General features: G+C 36.0%; 1 protein-coding gene across 1 annotated transcript in view; it reads right to left on the bottom strand.

Moving 5' to 3' along the window:
• Positions 1-13,824, bottom strand: part of FIGN (fidgetin) — a 128,229-nt gene that overhangs the window by 3,540 nt on the left and 110,865 nt on the right. The window contains exon 3 of the mRNA XM_010858958.1: positions 3-289. Within this exon, the coding sequence (XP_010857260.1) occupies positions 3-289 (287 nt within the window). The remainder of the gene's footprint in view (positions 1-2; positions 290-13,824) is intronic.

The raw sequence follows: 13,824 nt of genomic DNA, 5'->3' as shown, positions 1-13,824 counted from the left end.
TCATTCTTCCGACCATTCACTAGTCCTGATGGTGCATCTGAGTAGTTGCTGAGTACGGGTCGGTCCACAGGGCCTTCCAAAATGCCAGAATACTTCTCTGCATATTTTTTTAGTAGGTTGGATGCCGTCAGAGCAGATATGTCGTCGTTTGCCCAGGCGTACTGGTAGGTGCGCTGCAAATGACCTCTGTAAGCTTCAACTTTGTGGGCAGGGGACCGAGTAGTGGAGGTGATGTCAAAGTGCTGTTCGGGCCACTGGGCGTGCTCCGGCGTCCACTGCATCTTCAAGCCTGAAGATTTGGGGGGAGAAGGTTAATTTATTTAGATACTCATCAGAACTATTAAAGCTTTTCCACCCAACTTCTTTTGTTACCCATTATTTTCTACCAACGATAGTGACGTTATAAAGGATTTCCACAGTTTATAACACCTATGATGGTCTCTACCATGCATACATCTAGAAAAGGGACTGAATTTCAGCCCTGGACAAAAAGTAAACGGAATTTAAATGAAAACTCTGTAGAAGACCTACAGTTTTTTCATTCTTGAGTAATAAGCAAATTTATTTCTGCTAAGCCCATAGAGTTACTTGCTACACACACACAGAAACACATATATATATGTACACACACATCCCTGCCAAATTAGAATTCAGTCACTGGTTCTCACAATATAATATGCATACATTTTAAGCATCTAGCTCGGGATAGTATTAACATGTGCCATATCTAGCTATCCTGCCTCTTCACACCACAGTTTCTGTTTTATATTTTAACCAATATAAAAATGAGACACAGCTGACAGATCACATCTAGGATACCTCTCTTATTTGGTACTGAACACCTAGTTAGCACAGTATAATGCTCCCTGTGCAGAACAATATGACACAGACATAGCAGGTCATTCCATAATCCAACTCTCATCTAAAGTGGTCCACGACAGTTTCAAATCTGCTTCGTGGAGTGCAGCAAAGCAATCTCCCAGGCAGCGCTCCATCGCTTTCATCACACAAAGCCTACAACTCGGTATGAATTACAACTGGCTCCTTTCTGCCTCTCAGTTCTGTTGTTGAAACTCTGAAAAAAAAAAAAAAAACAAGCATCACTTGTCTGTCGGTCTTCTAGCTAGTGTTCTCCTTCCGTTTGTTATCATCGTTCCCTCTGCCTTACAGCTTCCAAGGTACTAAGAGGGGAGAATATATATATATATATATATTCATATATATTTATGAAGAGAGTAAGGGGGAGATAGGAAAGAAGCAGGTAAAAGGGAAGATAAGAACACAGAGAATCTGGACTCTGACTCTTTACATTTATGTGTAGTGGCATATACTCGAACAATACAACTAGAAAATGAGATGCTACGTGTATGTAACTCTATCATCTGCTACTAAGTGAAGCAAGGTGACTACGTAGCCAACTATACAGGACTATTTTCTCATTTAAGAGAAAATACAAAGCAAGGACTTCCCTGGTTGTCCCAGTGGTTAAGAATCCACCTTGCAATGCAGGGAATGCAGGTTTGATCCTTAGTTGGGGAACTAAGATCCCATACTCTGTGGGGCAACTAAGCCTGAGCACCACAACTGCTGAGCCTGCACGCCACAACTAGAGAATCTGTGCATGGCAATGAAAGATCCTGAGTGCAGCAACTAAGACCCAACACAGCCAAATAAATAGATAAATATATTTAAAAAGAGAGAGAAAATATGAAGCAGAGTCAGAGAATCATTTGAATTTTACAGTTTACAGAGAGACCTTAGACATTACCTTACTTCCCACATTAGGGAACCAGCACCCAAAGGGATTTATAATGTACCCTTGAGGACTCTCATATACTTAGTTACAGAAGAGCACTGGAACCCTGTTCTATTTCCCAGTGCTGACTCCTCCTAATCTCTTCTTGATTGGAACACTTCCTATTCTGATACAGCTATATTAAGCAGGCTTCCTTAATCTCCTTTGTATTACCCTAAGTGAATTTTGCAAACTCTCTTGTGCCCTCTGGCAGCGATTCTTTGATAAGAAGGAGGTCTGGTCTAAATGAAGCATCTGTGGCATGAGCTCCCTTCTGAATTACCGCAGTCTATGTTGACAGCTCCTACCCCCTTATGCTTTCCTCCTCCAACCCCTTTAGCTCTTCATTACCTGACTCTGGCTTCTGACATGGCCAGCTTTGACTTACTGAGCTAAACTGAACATAGCACAGAGTTTGGTAACAGAATGGCATGTTGATTCCCTTCTGACTCCCTCTTCCTTGTTTGCAAAGCCACTGCACCAGACACTGGAAGTTAATTAGCAGGATGATGCTGTGCTAATTGTGTTAATTTACAAGGTTTTAGTCAAAGAGAATCATGCCAGGGCTGGCACTGCTGTCATGCTTCCGACTTAATGATTAAGAAATACTGAAAACAAGGTGGGAAGGATTGCAGTAATTACACAATAAATGAATAAAGTAACAGGATTCATTTGCAAATATATTTTACTGCAATTGTACTCATTTGCATTTGGATTTTAAAAAAGGATCCATGTAGATATTCATTTGCAAATCACCATCTCAGTTAAATTAAATCTGAATGCTGCACTGTATAACTTAATCAAGCTTCATATATTTGAATATATAATGAATTTTTTAGTAAAAAAAAATCTAAATATCTTACTTCTCTTGTACACACAATAGATTCTTTACTTTTCTTCATCTCCCCCCAAATCATCATGTTTCTCTTTTAAAAGTATATTAAAAAAAACTCATCAATTGTAAACAATATATTATAAAGTCCTGATAAAGTGTAGCTTGCATCATTTCACTTAAGAGGAACTCTGGGTTGTGTCGGGGGGGAGGGGGGCGGTGCAGGGGAGTCTTCTAGGAAGAACTAAAGTGATATTCTTAATTGTTTCTGCTTTCTCAATCATTACTTTTTAAGGGGGAGGAAAACACACCGCAAAATGGGTGAAATGACCGAGACCACACTTAAAGGGGAAAAGATGCAATTTTAATGAAGCAGCATTTCAGGAATCACACTTTCATTAAATTCAACTGGAAATTATTAAGAGCAAATCACCAGGAACCAATCGCAAGTAATCAGTATCTAAATTCTTCTAGTGTCATGGGATTTACTTTCAAGCCTTATAAAAACGAGAGAATATTAATGTGACTGTAATGTAGAACTGTCTAAAAGACCTACAAATTCATTAGTTCTGTAAATTATTTCCAGGGACTTTCTATTAGGATTTTTTTTTTCCTTAAAAGATTATCAAAATACAGAGTTGAGAAAACAAGAAAACACATATGCTATGAGTAGGAATTTGATTAGATTGATACAGAAGAAATATGAATAAGTATCTTGAAAATAAGGTCTCAAAAATAATTTAGGAGTCACAGGCAATGGAATTTTTTTCATAAACACAACACAACACTTACACACACATGTACACACACCCATAAAAGGTCTGGTTTCCTTTCAGTTAGTTGAGCTAAGCCATTATTGGCATTATTCAACAAACATACATAAAAAACATGATTTTTTCTATAAAAAAAGTGTCTATTTAAAAAAAAAATGAGACCACTTTAGCTTTAGAGTAATTATTTTAAAAAATAAACAAAAAGGGCAACTTTCACCTCCATTGGGCTTAAAATTTTCCTTGTGAATTAATCATTTGTAAAATATATGCACAAGTTTTTTGGTAAGTTATAGTCACTGTGAAAGACAGGAATATAAAATTTAAATAAAACAGGTTGGCCATTTTCACTGGGTAGTAAAATGCATAGTTGAACTGCATAGTTTCACTCTAGCAAAAATAATTAAATTTCTTAAGATTTCTATTTCATCTGAAATTAAGCAAAAATCCTATCAAAATTATTTATTTGGAACAATTACTAGATACACCACTCCCTTTTGATTCTCATGCTATTTTTGGGTATGCTTACCAAGATAATTGAAAGTTTATTTATTGATTCATACTAAATAACAACTAATAAGCAAGGCTGCAAAAGTTAAGTATGAGCTTCCATTAAATAACCTTAAGAGAACAGAATTATTCACATCCCCTGAAACATGAGTATTTATTGTACTTTAAAATCATTAATAACATTTGAAAGTACAAATTAATAGCTAAACCATAAACTAGTTCCTGATACTAGTAGGAGCTCAAGAAGCCAGTGTTCAGGAGACTGTCCTGATCTACAGGAGCACAAAGAACTTTTTCCTCAGTTTCTTGAACTTTAATACTAATTAGAAATAGAACTCGGAGAAGGCAATGGCAACCCACTCCAGGACTCTTGCCTGGAAAATCCCATGGACGGAGGAGTCTGGTAGGCTGCAGTTCATGGGGTCGCAAAGAGTCATGAAAATGAGACTTCTTTTCATTGTCATTATTGTTCTATTTATTTGTGGTGATAGTTCTGATGTGCAGTGGAAGAAAAATGTAGAGCCAAATGTTCTTTAAACAAACTATCACACTCCCTTTGATTACACTGCTGTTATCTGCAAGAAGTAGCACACGCGTGTCATTTAACTTGGCACCCAAATAACAAGATGGGTTTTAAAAAAGCTTTTATATGGTTCTCTTTGGAACATGAAGAGAAAAACCTCAGAAACAATACTATTTTAATGTTATTAGAAACAGGACTCCAGCACAATAACTCCCACTGCTGTCTAGAAATAGCTTAATAGGAACAATAAAAATTCAGAAAACAGTGGAAAGTAAGAAAAACAGTTCAAGATAATTGAAGAATTGTTCCAAAACATCAATTTTTATTTTTGAAAGTATTATAAAATTCTTAAGAAAACAGCTGGCAAATTTCACAATGCAATGTGTTTGTTTTTAAAATATGTAATTTAATAGAAAATTGCTTTTAAGATACCTTAACTTAAGTGTTCACAAGGATGACAGATACTATAGTAAAAAGCCTAAGCATTTTGTTATTTTATTGTAATAGGATGAATTTATGTATATATAATTGAACAAGTCTGTATTTCCCATAAAACTGGTCAATTTGGATAACATTTTCCATTCTTATCATTACTGACCATTTTATAACTTAGATTTAATTACTAAACAGTTGCTGCCTCGTTGCTTTATTTCTATTTTACTCTTTGATTAGTTTGAAACAAAACAACTGTGGCATCCTTAAAAGTTTTGTCATAGCTTCAAAATGATAAGGAAACTGTTACACAGAAAAATGAAGGACATAAAAACAACTTGCAGAATAGGAGGAAATTGGGGATAAAAAACCAGGTCTTCTAGAAAGCATTTTTAGCACACATTCCTGGAAATATTAATCTAAGCCTGCCCCACCCCCACTCCTAACATACATCTGCTATTCAAAGTTCACAAGGTCTGTAAAAGCTGCTCTCTTCTCCAAGGTTCCCACAGGGTAATTCTGGCCGTTAGGGACTCTGCCTTCATTTGCAGGTTTTCTCAGACTTCCTAAGGGCAGGCACCTGAGGCAAACACCTGCAGGCATGGCAGGCTTGCTCTAAAAGCTGCACAGCGCTCACACAGACCTGCACGACATCCTTACACCTAGTACACTCCTTTGGGCTACTGTACTTCTGAACCTTTCATAATCATTTAAAACAAAAACCAAAAAACTGGACACTATACTTACCAAGAGTCTCTCTAGAAAACAAACACTACTGGTGTAAATACAATCAAGTAATTATTAGCCTAATAATGCAACAGATTCATCATCTGCTACGTAGGAAATGGCAGAACTAACACAGAACATTCAAAATTTCCAGTAGACAGTAGCAAATACATTCACTAAATAATGAGGCATCTGAGACATAAAGGACAGACGTTTGGTCACAGTGGGGGGAAGGAGAGGGTGGGACGATTTGAGAGAGTAGCATTGAAACATATATATTTCCAGATGTAAAAGAGAGAGCCAGTGGAAATTTGCTGTATGATGCAGGGAACCCAAAGCTGGTGCTCTGTGACACCCTAGAGGGGTGGGGTGGGGAGGGAGATGGGAGAGTGGTTCAAGAGGGAGGGGCATATGTATGCCTATGGCTGATTCCTGTAGATGTAGGGCAGAAACCATCACAATATTGTATCATGCAATTATTCTCCAACTGAAAAAAAAAACAGTTTGAGAGGGGGACTATAAACTTCCTGGTACTGAAAACTGGCTCCATGCAGTATCTACTTACCTTTATCCTTCAAGGGAAGTGATGACCAATTGAAATGTCCCGCAGACTAAGAGCATTCTGCTTTTGTGTACCCGCCCTCATAAGCCAAGAGGCCAACACAGCAGTAACTAGTATGACCCGTCCTAATCTATTTGATCTGAAATCTTCCTTAGTCCATTTCCTGGTAACTCTTAGATGAAAATGTGATGTCATATTTAAAAGTAGTATCAAGTGAAAAGTGAAGGGTACAAACACAGAAATATACATTATCCTTAGTCAATTTAAATAGGTTCCATCTTTAGAACACCAAAATGAAAAGTCCTTTATAAACTGAATATGATATAGGAACTGTACATCTTAATTAGTCAACAAATTGAGGGTCCACTATGTGGTTCAATGCTAAGAAATTAAATCAAGGGGATCCAATTACCAGATAACAAACTTTCCCAGCTTTCTGCATTCTTTATAATTTCACATTCTAATGTTTCTTAAACTTGGATTTTAGAGATTAGGGGATCTTTCTAATGACCTAGTCCCCAATCCAGACAGCCTCCGCTATAGTTCAGTACTTCACTTGTCATGGAGTACAGTGAGGTTGAATACTATCTAACACAGTATTTTACTTGGAGGCATTACTGGATTGTTGGGAAAGAATGGACTGGAGAAAACATAAAGGTCCTAGAATTTTGTCTGAAGAGTGAATATCCCAAGCTTGAAAATCAGACCACTGGCCCTGATCCATGCCTTCACTTATTTGTTCTAATCTTGGTGAAATCATGTAAGTATATTATACTCACTTTTTTCAGTCATTAAATATAGACAATAATGGTATCATATACCTTATCAGGGGACTTCCCAGGTGGTACTAGTGGTAAAGAACCCATCTGCCAATGCAGAAGCTGCAGGAGAAAAGCGGGTTCTATCCTTGGGTCAGCAAGATCCCCTGGAGAAGGGCACCGGCAACCCACTCCAGTATTCTTGCCTGGGGAATCCCACGGATAGAGGACCTTGGCAGGCTGCAGTCCACAGGGTTGCAGAGTCAGACAGGACTGAAATGACTGAGCACACACGCACATATACCTTACTGTATTGTTACTAAAGTTACCTAAAGCAGCAATATTTGTGAAAATTGTTTCCAACTGTGACCTGCTACACAAGTGTTTCTTGTTATGCATTTATTTTGAAAAAGCCAGAGATGAATTAAACACAAAACAAAACAAAACAAAACTGACTAGACAGAAGAAAAACTAAAATGACTCCTAGAATTTACAAATCACTTTTCTTCAACTTCTGGACAGCTACTGAAAAGGAAATTTTCCACTGGGTGTGTTGGTTTTAAGAAAGGTACAGAAATTCTTTCATACTCAGCAAAACACAGAACATGATCTTCTTAATCAAAAAGATGTCAAAAATTCAAACTATTGTATAGTATTTATTCTTAATGGTGTTTGTGACTCACTGTGGAGACCACAAGTAAGAAACAACAGAGATTTAAAACCAGTTAAGGATGATCTCACAACCCACAGTCTGAAAATAAGACATTCTAATTATATAGCAATACTGTCAAAGATTTTTCTCTTTAAATCACATTTTCATACCTCAAGACCCCAAATTATAATACAGTTTGCAGCAAATTACTCCCTCCCCCTACTCTACCTCATTTGCATAAGCAATCCTTTTGAAAACTCACAAAGGCATTTATGGCTAAATGGTCCTTAGTAAATATAGTTTAAATACTTCACCATCCAATATAGAGAAATTGCTACCTGACAGCAAGAAGGCAGCATGTAACCTGTAACTACTATGTTTTGTTTGGCCAGTCCAGAGTTTTAAAAATCAGTCAACTTTATAATAAAAGAAACTGTATTTCCATATATCCCACTTTTTCAAGACAAGCTGATTGATCTTATAAGCCTAGATCTCATTCTTGCCTGGCAACCATTGGCCAAATCTGAGGTCCCTCTAGACATGGCATGCCCCCTCTACTTTGTCATGACATTCCAACTTCCTATTACGACAACAGATATTTCTACAGTATCTGCTGGTCACATAAGCAGTTAAAATTATGACTTCACTCTGAGGCTTCAAGCTTCAGTTCTTCCACTTGAGTACATTTTCTTGAAAACCAGCAAGTATAGTACTTTAAAACTTAAAAAGTAGTGCCTTTAAATTTTTTCCAAATTCTTTTTATTAGATGCATTCCTGCCCTCCCACTCAAAGCACAGGGAAAAGAGTTGATATTTTCCGGCTGATTCAGTGTCACTAGTACAACAGTGTAAAATGAGAAATGATTCCTTAAAAACACTGGTCTCCAGACTGCTGCCATTTCCGTGTTCACCCCGCTGCTCGCTTTGATTTGTTAGACACTTTTTCTAGTTGTTTTCCACATCAGTCTCCACCATTCCTAATATGCTCCCCAAATATGACATAGGTTCTGATTCCACAAATCAATACTTCATTCAATAGTAATAGTCAATTATAAATTCTAGTACAACTTTTGAGACTTTAAGTTACTCCAAAGTTATGCTACTTAATTCTTATAGGAATTTGTTGGGTAGATGATATCTGGATAAGCAACTGATCTTATTCTGTATGTCATCATTTTGGGCTTTAAAAGCAAGTATTCAATATTACAGGCATCATGACTTGGACTAGAATGGCATAGACCCTGTCTTTCAATTAAATTTGTGGGTAGCTTATGATCTGAATCAGTTTCCCTAAAATGCATTAAATTTTATTCACGGCAACAAAGTATTCACTCATCAAAATGTGACAAAGTATAAAAATGTTTATTTGCCAATATTTCATAATGAGGTTGAAACTTGGTACGCATGGGTCTCATAGGTCATCATTTTTAACATTCAAGTCATATATAAAAGAGAATGACTGCATTTATGAGGATGAATGCATAAGCACTTATGCAAAGCAAGTTACATTGATGAGAGAAATATCATTTTTAGGCCACCAGTCCTGTGTTCAATACATTAGCAAGACAGACAGCCTAATACCTGAAGCAAATCAAAAATAGAAGAATTGTTGGTTGTTCAGCTGCTGAGTTGTGTCTGACTCTTAATGACCCCATGGACTACAGCATGCCAGGCTTCCCTATCCTTCAACAATTCTTCTATTTTAAATAAGGCCCACAAGAAAGCAAGGGCAGAAACTGAGAGAGAAATTAGGAGGCTAGTACTTAGCTTCAGGTGAGGGATCCTGGGAGCATGGACGAGGGTTAGGACAATTTAAATAAATAATTATTCTTCTCCTGTGAGGGTCATAAAATTTCCCATACTCAAAAGTATTCAAGTGAACATACAACCACACTCACATAAAATCCATATATTTTAAAATTATAGTTTAGATTTGTGGGTTTTCCTCTTTGCAGGGGGTAGTTTTACAAAAGCATGTGTACAAGTTTTTGAGTAATTATCTAAATCAAGTAAAAAGCAGTGTCCAAAATTTTGTGCATATCCTACCATAATTAATTCAAAAGAATGTGTATACACACAATTTAAAATACACAAACGATTCATACTCTGAATCTTAGTACTTAGTGTCAGGTGCTATCAACTATTGCAAGGGGAATAGTTTGAGGGTTAGTGGGTAAGAGGACTGATATTCCCATGTTGAATCAGATGTAATCTTGTTTATTCTACCTCTGTGAATGATTTTAGACAATTTTAATCACTTTAAATAGTGCTTTGTAGTTAACCTTTAAAGTTGTTACTTTATGGCCTTTCATTACTCATTCTGTCTCTCCCCTTTTTCCATGTACGTTTTCAATCCATTAGGCCATCTACCCTTCCCCCACTCCAGTTCTTTTTGTCATACTAAGACCATCAGGACACACCACGTCTATCCATAGGGACTGCCAGGGCTAATGAATATGTATGCTCTGTGTCACAACAGAGCACTCCCCTTGTTCTGCAGTATCAACCCTCTTAAGTGTGTAAATAACAGGTGAGCTGTAGCGTGCAGGGATAAATGGGGTTAACACAACCTGAAAGCCCCATGCTAGATTCACAGTATCCAGCCTGTATGACTGATCCAGAAAGAGAAAGCCAAATGCCGCAAGTACTGTGCATTTCCTATGTGTTCTGAATATTTATTTTAAAAAAGGACTCTGCTGAGATAACATTACCATCATCCTAAAAGTCTGAGGTAATTTCAGTTGATTCTCCAGATACTCTTGTGCCATATAAAATAAATTTTCATTTTTAATTAACACAAACCAGGCATGGTACCAATCTTGAATTATGACATGGCTAGTTAATGTCCTTGTTCACACTGCTAAAATGTTATGCTAATCGTTATGTGTATGTAGTGCTATTTGTAAATAGTTATTTGCATGTGCCTATTCTATTTCAAGTATATATAAGTCCAAAGCTCAATTTAGTTATATTTAAGCTGAACTACACTCATTTTTGCCCAATATACCGTACTGACAGAGAATCTCCCAAGCCCCATGACCTTGTGTAAGATGGAATTTGCATTTAACCTCTTTTTGTGTTCCTCTGAAACCTTGCTCTAAAAAAGACAGTTTACATAAAACAAAATAAATTATTAAGACTACTTATTTAATTTGGCGGTCTCTCTCATGTAATTAGACAAAGGAGTAAAAATACTATTTACATATAGGTACACACCTCCAACCATTCTCCTTAAAAACTCATCACTTAAGGTGACTCTAAAGTGTGCAAAGCCCAGACAAAATTTGTTTAGATTACTTAGGCATTTTTCTCTTTTTGACAATCCGTGCATTAATTTTTAATGCAATAGCAAAATAGTGCCTTGGACTTTGATAAAAATATTCTATAGTCAGGGCTGGGTGACACAGTACATTAATTCAGTGTCCTTCACTCCTGGGACCTGTGTATAATTTAGTCCAGCCTGAAGAAAATAACTTTAATCTGAAGGCAATGGAAAGCAACACATGAAATGAGTTTTGGTAGGTTTAGTGTTGTTTTGTCCATATAAGACAACATATGCAGATAAACTGCTACGGAATACAACCAACATGGTCAAGGATTGAAAATGAAGAGCTCTTAGTAACAACAGTAGTTTCCTCTCTTCTCCATTCTCCCTACCTGGCCCAATTCTATGGTTTGGCGAAAAAAAAAAATCTGAGTACCATCACCATCTGTAATTCTGATGCTCTCATTTCGAGATAAACAGAACACTGTTAAAGTGCAGTGTGAATGATGGTCCAGTCATTAGCACTATTCGCTCTTCCTTTTGTAAAAACAAAGAATGCTGCATAATGAAACAGACACAGAAGAAAGGGTTATAGCATCCTTAAAGAAAGTGGCATTTCCTTTCCTAGAGGGGGTGTCCAACAAAGTAATCCTCAGGGAAAGCTAACAATAGAAGGTACTATAAAAAAAGAAATTGTTTCTTCAGATTCCATCTTAAGTGCATTCTCCAAGGCAATATTCAACTGCATCATTTCATCTACTGTTGGTATACACAAGGTCACTGTGATTAAAAAAAAAGAAAAAGTTTAGGTTTTGACTAAACTGAATAAATGGTTGATCCACTGGCATTTATCACATGAAATACAGATCCCTCTTTTTTGCTTATAAGGAAGGAAGGAAGGAAGTAAGAGTTGCTCAGTTGTGTCCTACTCTTGTGACCCCATGGATGTAGCCCAGCAGGCTCCTTTTGTCCATGGAATTCTCTAGGCAAGAATACTGGAGTGGGTTGCCATTTCCTTCTCCAAGGGATCTTCCCGACCCAGGGACTGAACCCTGGTCTCCTGCGTTGCAGGCAGATTCTTTACCACTGAGCCAACAGGGAATCCCCTTTTGCTCATAAATTCTTCTTTAATCCCAATCCAACTCTATCCTGTTATGAATAAACACAGCTTACTTTAATAAAGCAGTGAAATGTAAGGTTGCTCTCAACCAGTCAACAGAATTCAAAGCTGTTAATGATGTTGCTTCTATATGGTGAACACTATTCTATAATTTTAAACTTCTTACTGATGATAATGAACTATTTTATTGGCCTCAGTTTTGCATAAGCTCTAGTATTTGCTAATAATTTTAAGGAAAAGGAAGTTATTTTCCCAGTCATATTTATAAATTAGTAGATAATTTGAAAGAAATGTAATTCAAAATTTGTTAGTTTTAGTTGCTTGTGTTAAAAGCGTAAATAAGTCAAATCTTCCTGTTACCTCTTCAAATAGTGTACATCCTATTTACCCAAAGTTTCTAAACAACAGGAAAACTAGAACCCAGCAGGTGATACAGGTAGGATATAGAGGAAAATCAAATCTAGGCACTTGTATATGTGTGCTCAACTATTCTGTCTATAGTTGTGGAAAGGATATAGAGAAAATGGGGAAGATGACAGAGAAGAAAAAAATGTTTTAAAATGCTTTTATCCTAAAAATGATCTATTTCATTATTTATAATCTGAGTCCAAAGCACATTCTGTTATTTAACTAGGATGTACACATAATATTTTAATCCAATATAAGAACCACTTAAAAGTTTTTTTTAAGCTATATATTTATTTTTGGTTTGAATCAAGTCATACATTTCAAAAAATTTCCATAGTTAATAAAAATTAAAAGTCTTATCTTGACCTCAAAATACAGTATGAACACTGCTTCTTACGCATTTTCAAGGAGGTCTAGGTTTACGTATGTAAAGTTTTTTCAAGAAGAAAACCTAATGACAATATTGTATATTGACATATGTTCTCAATTTTATTCAAAAAGAAAAACATTTCATTAGAATCTTTCTAGATGAAATGTTTAAGAAATCCTTGAAATGCAAAAATTAAAATATATAATAACTGACTTAGGAAAGTACTCCAATTGTAAATTTAGAATTGTTCTTGTGTTTTCTGTACCAAAGTTTTTTTTCCCCCTTAAACAGAACAGAAAATTCACAGAATTAATGAATCATAGATTTAAAAGTGCATTCCTCCTCACTGAACCTTTAACTGGAACTCCTTTTAAGTAAATACCTGGAACTGGTCTCCTTTTAAGTAAATCTTTTTGAAAGTATCCAAATGCCTACAAGAGTACTATAATTTCCTTTATATATGACTTTCAGTCTTACGGCCATTACATGATCACTTAGCTAACTTGAGAAGTTTTTCAGGTTAGCACGTTTTATTGTGCCTCCTTTTTAAAAATGCTTCTACATCCAGCCATTGTTTTCATATTTTACTTCAGATATTATTTTATCCAGTTCAGTGTCAAATGATACTATACTTTAAAAATAATCTATTCAGAAAATATAAAATAGTGGATTGCAAACCCAGCCATAGCCCTCAGAAGCATTAAAATGTTACTAGAATGCCCGAATGACAGCAATGACAGCTTAATCACTTAAAAGGCTTTTTACATTAACAATTTTTTTCTTTCAATTTGAGCAGTATATTCAGGCATGATTTAATAGGAGGTTAGCTGTTAAATGTGGCTAAATAACATACTTTTTAAAAATATAAAAATCAAGTTTAGTGTCTAATGAACATTCCTTTACACTTTCTGATGTTTTAGTGCACATTCATAAAACTGGGCTTCTTTTATTTTTTCCAAATATATTAAAAAAAAAATCAGTGAGATAATTAGCATGCACAATCCAACAGCTTTCTGTATTGTTATGATTTTAAGTAGCAGATCCATGGATAAAACATAATTGAAAGGTGAGCCTATTAATCGGGAGAATAACCTCTACAATC

Source organism: Bison bison, unplaced genomic scaffold (genome assembly GCF_000754665.1).
Source record: "Bison bison bison isolate TAMUID 2011002044 unplaced genomic scaffold, Bison_UMD1.0 scf7180017864452, whole genome shotgun sequence".
Taxonomy (NCBI): domain Eukaryota; kingdom Metazoa; phylum Chordata; class Mammalia; order Artiodactyla; family Bovidae; genus Bison; species Bison bison.
The sequence above is the reverse complement of the archived record's forward strand: the minus strand, read 5'-3'. Positions and strand labels throughout refer to the sequence as shown.